General features: G+C 52.1%; 1 protein-coding gene across 1 annotated transcript in view; it reads left to right on the top strand.

Moving 5' to 3' along the window:
• MYO1C (myosin IC) overlaps window positions 1–9,337 on the top strand; it is a gene marked incomplete at its 3' end in the record, with an annotated part of 26,506 nt that overhangs the window by 9,651 nt on the left and 7,518 nt on the right. The window contains 11 exon segments of the mRNA XM_010155051.1: window positions 2,628–2,826; window positions 3,629–3,709; window positions 4,621–4,800; window positions 5,280–5,378; window positions 5,596–5,709; window positions 6,238–6,309; window positions 6,590–6,709; window positions 6,925–7,007; window positions 7,485–7,590; window positions 7,966–8,046; window positions 8,423–8,514. Coding sequence (XP_010153353.1) covers window positions 2,628–2,826; window positions 3,629–3,709; window positions 4,621–4,800; window positions 5,280–5,378; window positions 5,596–5,709; window positions 6,238–6,309; window positions 6,590–6,709; window positions 6,925–7,007; window positions 7,485–7,590; window positions 7,966–8,046; window positions 8,423–8,514 — 1,227 coding nt within the window.

Genomic DNA, 9,337 nt, shown 5'->3' with positions numbered 1-9,337 from the left:
GGTTCTTTCCTACCTCTGCTCTTACTGCCTGACCAATATTTATCTGGTATTTCCCTTGTTGCTAAGATACCGTGAGCCTGTTGGAACAAGGAATGTATTTATTTACATGGCCTGGCCTGGGGAGCATTCCCAATTTCCCATTTAAAAAAAAAAAAGGCTGAGGTTTAAAGTTATTTTTGAAAGCATTTGCATTTTTTTGTCAGACTGAAAGAGAACAATGAGCGAGAGCTGAGGAGATTTGGCTTCATCCAGGGCTGGGGGCCAGATCCGGAGCACCTCTTGGAGGGCTTTTTGTGGTGTGGGTTTTATTTTTTTTAAGAGGTCTTGGAAGAGTAACTGATACTATTTTTGAGTAAACTATTTGGATTGTTTCTTATTGCTGGCACGTGGCTCTGGAGAGTAAGAAACCTGCGAGCACAGCAGAGAGAAACACTGGAATTTGGGAAGGTCTGAACACTGTATGTTGTGTTTCTTAGGACAAAAATGTGATTTTTATAGTGTTTGGGCTTCTTGTGTGGACTTACACAGGGGCTGATTGAACCCGAAACCCTGCGTTGAGACCTGCCCAGTGCCCCCTCAAGGGCCCAGTGTCAGGACATCACGTCTGGGGGGGGTGTCCCAGCTGCACCCCCAGTGCACTCTGCTCTCGCTTGCCAATTGTCGGTCCCTTCAGCCCTGCCTCCCGGGCAGCCGCTTTGCCTGTGATCAGGGTGTTCCTACGGGCTTCTCCGTCCTTAGGTGAGAATGCCGTGACTCTGGGAAAGCCTTGGACTGCTGCCCCGTCACCACAGGCTGCCTGAGCTCACGTAGGACAGGGAGCGCTAAGCAGATGTGCCGTAATTCCCGTCTGTGCCACACAGGGTGGCCTCAGTCACGGAGCAGCGGGTTATTTCCTAGGCTGTTCCCTTCCCCTAGTCCCGTAAGAAGCTATAAAACGTGCAGCTCATAAGTCAACCCCTGAGGATGCGGCACCGAGTGCCAGTGCTGCTGCAGCTGGGAAAACAGTGTTTTCTGTTGATTGTTTTAATCGTTCCATTAAAAATCGTTACCTTATTGGTTATTTACTTTACGTTATTTGATTATTTATGCACGTAAAAACATTCTGAGGAACGCTGAAATGCTCTGCAGTGTCATATTATGTCCTCTTAGAGTGTTTCAGGTGTCTTTTTTTTCCTCCCTCTCTCATTCTGAACTGATTCTAGAAAACCAAAATACTCCCAGCTCGCTCTCTCAGTGTCAGAATAGTTTCAGGCTCGGTCTGAGTGCTGGCTTCCCTGGGAAGTGCGTCACACGTAGCCATTCAAAGGGGAAAAGTTATCCCTATGGGCCTGAAAGCCAGCCTGCTTCCAGGGCGCCCGATCACGTCCTGTTACAGCTGCCAGGGGGTCAGAGACGGTGACGGCAGACGGGACCACGAACACCTTTAAGTAGGTTCTGTGGGTGACGTGCACGAGTGCTGGCTTTCTGCTCGAGCTGGCAGTGCTGTAAACACACGCACTCTGGGGGCATTTACATTAAATTCACATTTATTCAGCTGCTTTCAGAACAGTCCAGAGGCAGAATTTGGATGGGGAGGGTGCCTGCAGTGGGGTAGGTGTGCGGTTGTGTTGCTAGGTAGCTCGTTGGTGTTGCCTTAGCACCAAGTATTAATAGACTTGTGAAGGCCACGACTGTTATTTTGGTGCGATTAATTAATTTCACAGCATGAGAGTTTAAAAAAAAAAGAAATAGCAAAGCTCCTAAGAGGTTGTCAGGCGTGTGGAGGCAGGATTTCTGCTTGATCAAACGCAGGACAGCCGAAAATACCGTTATGGAGCTTTTGTATGAGCGCATGTCAAGGACACATGCTGCTCTGTCCTCTTACCCCATGGTCCACTTCCTCCCCCTCTGTGAGCTGCTGCTGCCGTTGCTGGGCTCATCCTCCTGCGCTCGGGGCTGTGGAAGCAGGTGGGATTCTTGCCGTGAGATCCTGCAGGGAGGGGAAGAGAAGGAGCGAGCAGCAAAGGCAGGAGCAGGGGTCCCGTAAACCCTGGTGCATGCAGGCAGGAGGACTCGTGTTCTGGGTGCCTTTGGCCGAGGTTGGATGCTCAGCAGGCTGTGCTGGCTTTTCCAGCTCTTCCCACCATCCCGGGGAAACTGTGAGAGGGCGGGCTACTCTGGGGCCACGTTGGAGGAGCCACCCAGATAGCAAAGTGCAGTTGTGACCTTCTGAGTGGCACCACTTAAAGGATAAACTGGAATAAAAATCGATGGGAAACAAGGCGTTTCCTGAACGCAAAGCTTTTTGTCCTGCGGGCCTGAAGTTGAGAGACTGTGTCTACTTAGAAAAGTAAGTTTAGCTGCACCGTTTAGTCATCTTCTACAGAAACTCGTCAGTGAGACTCAAAAGAACAGTTTTTAAAGGAATTCGACAGATTTGTGCTATCACCCCGCAGCAGCCGGGCTCCGGGCTTTTACGGAGATGTCGAAGCGTTGTCAGCGCTCTCCTGAGTCACGCTGGCGCGCGGAAGCACCGCGCTCCTGCCGACACGCTTTTTTGTGGTGTCTCTGCTGGGAGTTCACGCTGGGATAGTCTCTGCCCGTCGCTTGTGGAAGCAAACTAACGCCTGGTTGTCGTTGTCCCTCAGCTACGCCATCGCCGACAACTCCTACCGCTCCCTGCGCACGGAGAGGAAAGACCAGTGTATTCTGATCTCTGGCGAGAGCGGGGCTGGCAAGACGGAGGCCACCAAGAAGATCCTGCAGTACTACGCCGTGACCTGTCCCGCCAGCCAGCAGGTCGAAACCGTGAAGGACCGCCTGTTACAGTCCAACCCCGTCCTGGAGGTAACTAGAGCCTCGGCGCCGGGTCACGCCAGCGGCACTCGCGTTTTCCGGCTGAGGGAGTGGGGGCGGCTGGACCCCACGGGCACCACTCGGCTGCCTGCGGGTAGTGTGTGCTGGGGACGCTGCTTCCCGGCATGCGGGCAGAGGGCTGGCGCTGCGCACAGGGGAATCCCGCTCTGCTCCCAAACTGTCTGCTGCTGAACTCGCTTGGCCCTTCCCAGTCCCAGCAGTTCTGGAGCAGCCAGGCTGCAAGGAGAGGCGTTTGGCACGGGAAGCATGCTGCGCTGCCCTCTGATAAATGTGCGTGGGGGTGCATTTCCCAGGGCTGTGGTGTCCTCTAGTGTCCAGTGCTCAGCTGCCTGTGAGATATCCCTTGGATATTGCCACTCTGCTCTGGGAAAGGCGTGCTCCGGCGAGAGGGCAAGGCCTGGAGGCCTTGGCCTGCTAGGAGCCTGCGAGCGGAGCTGCGGGTGGCGGCCAGCAAAGAGCTGCGGTGAAAGAGGAAGCTTTGCGAGGCTGTCAGACGGGACATCTGTTGTCAGCAGCGAACTGGCCTTAAAATAAGCTTGCGGGGGGATGGGGCTGTCTGCAGAGGCATGCTCCATCTGCAGAGCCTGCGCTGGGCGTGAGGATCAGCATTAGGATCCGGGAAGCAATCTGTTTTGTTCTCGGTTTCCCTTGCGAACAGGACAAGCCCAGGCCTTAATGGCTGTAAATAAACAACTGGCAGCTCCTCCGGCGTGTTTATAGATAATCTCCGTTGATGCTTATTTCTTTTTCTCTATAATCGTTTTCATTTCAGGCCTTTGGAAATGCAAAAACCCTTAAGAATGACAACTCCAGCCGATTTGGGAAATACATGGATGTGCAGTTTGATTACAGGGTAACTTACCATCTGTTTTACACGTCAGAGCTGGTCCCAGTAGCAGCAGGTCTCTGTCCCCTGTGCTTTCTCCTACTGATGTGTGCGTGGAGCGATTGCTTGGCGCTCCCTCGCCGGCAGTGCCAGCAGTCTCTGACGGCAAAGTTTGCTTCCAGAGGGTTTTGTAGAACACACTTCCCTTTCCTTCTTCCCTCGTTTCTCTCTCTGAGGAGACAGTGAGATGAAATCCTCTTATTCCTGGGATATACATGTAAACGCGTGTGATCTGGAGATCATCTCTGTCCCGTGTAACTTTGCGTAGCGTTTGTTTCGATTCTGATCCGAATTCCCCCACGCCATGAGGATGGACACAGTGCAAGAACTGAGTAGCTCGGCGTGCTGCGGGCTGTTAAACGTCCCGACACATAATCCCTCCGCGCTCACAGTTCTGTGGCTTTTCCTTGGTGCTGGATTCCTCCTGGGAGGGAGTTTTACATGGGAAGCGATCTCATTCAGCACGTGCTGTAGCCGTGGTGTGTGCAATGGCCTGTTACTGTCACCTGACAGCTCATTTGCCCCATCCCTGGATGTCTGCCCCATCCCTGGAAGTGTCCAAGGCCAGGCTGGATGAGACTTGGAGCAACCTGGTCTGGTGGGGGGTGTCCCTGCCCATGGCAGGGGGTTTGGAAATAGATGATCTTTAAGGTCCCTTCCCACCCAAACCATTCTGTGATTCTATGATTTTGTACACACTCCAAAACTCACATTGCCACTGTTGTAGCGGAAATAGAGATTGTGACCCAAAACAGCCCATAATTTTCTACCTTTTGCATCCTATTTTGTATCCTAACTGTCTCTGAATAGACCACCAAGAAGCAGAAGTATTTTCCTCTGTGTTGAGGCGCTATCTCAGTGTATCTGGTTTCATTTAGGGGGCTCCTGTTGGGGGCCACATCTTGAACTACCTCCTGGAGAAATCCCGAGTAGTCCATCAGAATCATGGAGAGAGGAACTTCCACATTTTCTACCAGCTGCTAGAAGGAGGGGAGGAGGACTTACTTCGGAGGCTGGGCCTCGAGAAGAGCCCACAGCAGTATCACTATTTAGTAAAGGTGTGCATTGCCTGGTAATTCTGATAACACCCTTCTATTATAGGACCAACACATTCTCAGTTGATTCTGTAGTTCTTTTCCCTCATTTAAACACTGAGATGACACTTGGGATGACTTTTCCCAAGGGCAGGGAGTGACAGGACAAGGGGTAACGGGTTTAAACAGAAAGAGGGAGATGGAGATGGGACATCAGGAAGGAATCCTTCCCGGAGAGGGTGGGGAGCACTGGGACAGGTTGCCCAGAGAAGCTGTATCCCGGCCAGTGTCCAAGGCCGGGCTGGATGAGGCTTGGAGCAGCCTGGTCTGGTGGGGGGTGTCCCTGCCCATGGCAAGGGGTGGGACTGAGGGGGCTTTAAGGTCCCTTCCACCCAAACCATTCCATGATTCTATGAAAAGGAACATGGCGGAAGTGCACTGAGCATGAGTTAATATGTCTTCAACAGTTACTGATTTATTTCTGTCAAACTCTGTCTTTTTAGGGTCACTGTGCAAGGGTCAGTTCCATAAATGATAAAAATGATTGGAAGATTGTGCGAAGAGCCCTGTCCGTGATCGGCTTCAATGACAACGAGGTGGAGGTAAGCCACGCGTGACAGCACAGCTGATCCTCCCGCTCCTCAGGAATCGTTCTGCTCTGGGTTGTTACTGCTGACCAGAGGCAGCCTTCAGTGTGAATGGATCCTCTGCAGAAATCCTTAAAAAACCCAAACCAAAACATTCTCATGTTAACACAAAACTCTGCCTTTCCCACGTCCATGTCATCACCCTGGTTTCTGCCTGTTGCTTCCATCCCAGGACTTGCTGAGCATCGTGGCTAGCGTGCTGCATCTGGGGAACGTGCAGTTTGCTGCCGACGAGCAGGGCAGTGCTCAGGTCACTACAGAGAACCAGATCAAGTACCTGGCCAGGGTGAGTATCGCCAGCGAGAGGCAGAGTACCTGAAAGATGCATCGGGGGGTTTCCTTATCGTCAACTTGGTACCATCGTGTCATTTAGACCATGATTTAAAAATTTTCATAGATCTGCTTTTATTTGACCTGAAGACAATGCAATATTAACATCACACCCCTTTAACTGGCAACTTTTCTATTTACCACTTGATCCACCGCTGACTTGAGCTTTTTGCCTTCAGGCTGCGGGGCAGGAACAGACCTATTCTGGGGTTTTAGCAAACCAACCACCTCTGTGGCTTTGCTCATCCTGCCCAAACAAACCAGCCAACTCGTCTGTTAGGTCCTGGCGCTGCCGGAAAGGAGGTGGAGTGCGGGACGAAAGGGAGGGATTGGCGTTGCAAGAAGTCTTGCAGCGTGAATGGGAAAAGAAAGGGTTGTTTCACTGGGCTGTGCTTTTGAGGACCAGCTTTTCTGATTTCCTAAAACTGTTGCTGACCAAGCGAGCATCCTGCTCCGTCAGTTAAGTTCGTGTTCTGCTCTGCAGCTTCTGGCAGTCGAAGGCTCTGTTCTTCGAGACGCGTTGACCCACAAGAAGATCATAGCGAAAGGGGAAGAGGTAAGAGCATGAACTGGGGATCTGGGGGCACATGGAATTAAGTCAGGCTGGTGGTGCACCGTCGGCTCTCGCCAGAACGGAAGCGCTCGCTTCTCGCTGGTTGTCAGTGCCGGAGTCCCATAAGCTCATGGGCAGCGACACCTTCCACCAGACCAGGTTGCTCCAAGCCTCATCCAGCCTGGCCTTAGACACTCCCAGGGATGGGGCATCCACAGCTTCTCTGGGAACTGGACTGCTCAGTGGAATGGCCGCTGAATGGCTTTTTTTCTCCTCGGCGCAGTTGGTCAGTCCTCTGAACCTGGAGCAGGCAGCCTACGCACGGGACGCGCTTGCCAAGGCCATCTACGGGCGCACTTTCTCCTGGCTGGTGAACAAGGTTAACAAGTCTCTGGCGTACAAGGTAAGCGACCCTTCTGTTTGCTGCGGCACGAGGGGAAGTTGCAAACCTTTTAGCTACAAAGCACAGAAATGGGAAACTCCACCTGTGCAGCCAGTTCCAAGTTGGTTTGTTTGCCATTAAGAGGCGATAAGGAGGAGATGCTGTCACAAAGCGGGCAGGATCCCGTGATGGGGTGTAGCTGCGAGCGTCAACGTGTGGGTTTTGCCCTATTGCAGGAAGGAGAGTTCCCAGGCTGGAGAAGCACGACAGTTCTAGGATTGCTCGATATCTATGGATTTGAGGTTTTCCAGCACAACAGGTTTGTTGCCGTCGGTGTCTTTCGAATTTTGGGCAAACCCTGCATGACTTCGTTCGCTGTAGCGTCTCTCTCCGCTGTGAAGTAAGACGTTACTCCATCGCTGGCTCTCGTAGTAAGAGGTGACGTTTCAACTTGAGGAGGTCAGCGGGATAACTGGGAATCACAGGGCTTCTGACGCTTGGGAGATCCAGCTGGTATTTAGCTTTTCCCTCTGTTAACAGTCTGATATTTCAAAGAGTCTGTTGCCTTTTTGGGGCATATTCATGAACTCTACCTTTGTCCAGCGCTCTGGCGTGGCGCTGCCGGCTGTGAGATCCGCTAAGTAACGAACTTAATGAATGTGCACAATCAGTAGGTAAACACTTCCCGAAAGCTTCCCCTGACTAGGGAGATGTATTCATGTTGCTGCCCACTAATTCTGGCTTCTTTTCCTTGTGGTACAGTGTTGGTGATAATTTTTCTGATTTTTGTTTGCAGCTTTGAGCAATTTTGTATTAATTATTGTAATGAAAAATTGCAGCAGCTCTTCATAGAGCTCACGTTAAAGTCAGAGCAAGAGGAGTACGAGTCAGAAGGCATAGCGGTAAGAGCCACCATCCTCACTTCACTGTCTCCTTTGTCGCACCTCCTGCGGGCCAGAGGCCAGATAAGAAAGGAGCTGCCAATTGTGGTGTTTCCAAAGTAAGGAGTTGCAGAACTCTCCCTTTTCCTTTTGTTTGGAAACACTCTGGTAACTCTGTGTGATACAGCTAGAAGTGAGTACGGCTGTTCCAGTCTTTTACGCTGATTAAAAGCACGTGTTTTAGAGGGAACGTAAGGAAGGTCGGAGGAGCGAGGGAGCTTGTCTCTGACGGGACAGCTGATGTACACAAGGCGCTGCCTGAGACATTTGTAATTTGTCGCGTTTTTTTCCTGTCTAGAGTTGTTCTCACCCAAGTGTGGTTTCTTGTCTTCACAGTGGGAACCAGTTCAGTATTTCAATAACAAAATCATTTGCGACTTGGTGGAAGAGAAATTCAAAGGCATCATTTCTATTCTGGTGAGCTGAAGCACCTTTTTAATTGAAATTAATTGAATTGGGGCAGTGTAGTAGAAAACCAGGGGAAGAACACAATAAAAATGGTCTAAGCTTGTATTAGGATGATCTGGGCAGGTGGGAAGAGCTATGATGCACTGGACAGTCATACTGGGTCACCTCCATCTGCTCAGGGAACAAGCTTCCGATGCAGGCGGGCTGCAGGGAGGGGAGTGTTTTCTTTTTCAGCTCAGCGGTTCTTCGTTCATTGAAGTAGGGGGTGGCCTGGCTGTTGGAGGGGCAAAGGGGCGGGCTGGGAGGGTGTTTCAGTGGGGTGGGACTCCAGCTCCCCGCTGACAAGCACAGTAAGAACTTGGTACCAGAGTGCCTGTCCCCGTAGGATGAAGAGTGTCTGAGACCGGGGGGTGCCACCGATATGACATTCTTGGAGAAACTGGAGGAAACGGTGAAGAACCACCCTCACTTTCTCACGTAAGTGTTCCCATAGCTGGGGGCAGTTCGGCTGGTCGGACCCGAGCTGTGACAGAGCCTTGAGCTTCAGTCATTCCTCGACACCCTTATCACTCGCTGTGTGTACCGCAGCAGCAGCCGAGCGATCCCGGCTCCCACGTGTTTCCTTTGCGAACGAACAGCTTGCGAGTTGAGGTGACACAGAATCAGGTGCCAACACCAACCGCCTTCCTCCTCCTCAACCTGAGCAGCCACGCTTGGCCTACTGGCTTGCCTCTTCACCCATCTCTTCCCACCATCCTGCTGCTAATGTGTCCAAGGAATTCAGAGGCTTGCAGCCTCCTGGCTCTCCCGAGATCTGGCCCAGTACTTGGGTGTCACAAGCTCTCCGGTTTGGAGTGTAGGCCGGATTGTTCCTCCGCCCTGCTGGCTGCCGGGGGAAGGTGGCTGGGGACTCTGTAGTAACTCGGACAGGGAGCAGAGTTTTACTGGTAAAAACAGCGTCAGAGGGGGATGTGCGTGGGGTGGATTTGGGCAGCGTTAGCCCTTTGGAAAGGGAGAGGTTGATACTGCGCTGCGTCACCTTCCCAGGCGATGCCGATAGCCTCCCCTGGATCTAGTAACCTGTCCCTGTGCCCGTCCCTCCAGGTTGTGGGGTGCGAGTTGCGCGTCTCACCTTTCAGACTGCTCGCCTGGGAGCTCTGAATGTCTTTTTATTCTTGCTGGCTCTGCCTGTGCTCGGCTGGGGGTTGGTACAGCAGCTGACAAGTATTCCAGCCTGCTGCAGGCATCTCCACTGCGCCTGCTGCCGCTGCTCTGGCTTCATGTGCTCGCAGAACCGCTC

This window comes from Eurypyga helias, unplaced genomic scaffold, assembly GCF_000690775.1.
Source record: "Eurypyga helias isolate BGI_N326 unplaced genomic scaffold, ASM69077v1 scaffold35837, whole genome shotgun sequence".
Lineage (NCBI taxonomy): Eukaryota > Metazoa > Chordata > Aves > Eurypygiformes > Eurypygidae > Eurypyga > Eurypyga helias.
The sequence above is the reverse complement of the archived record's forward strand: the minus strand, read 5'-3'. Positions and strand labels throughout refer to the sequence as shown.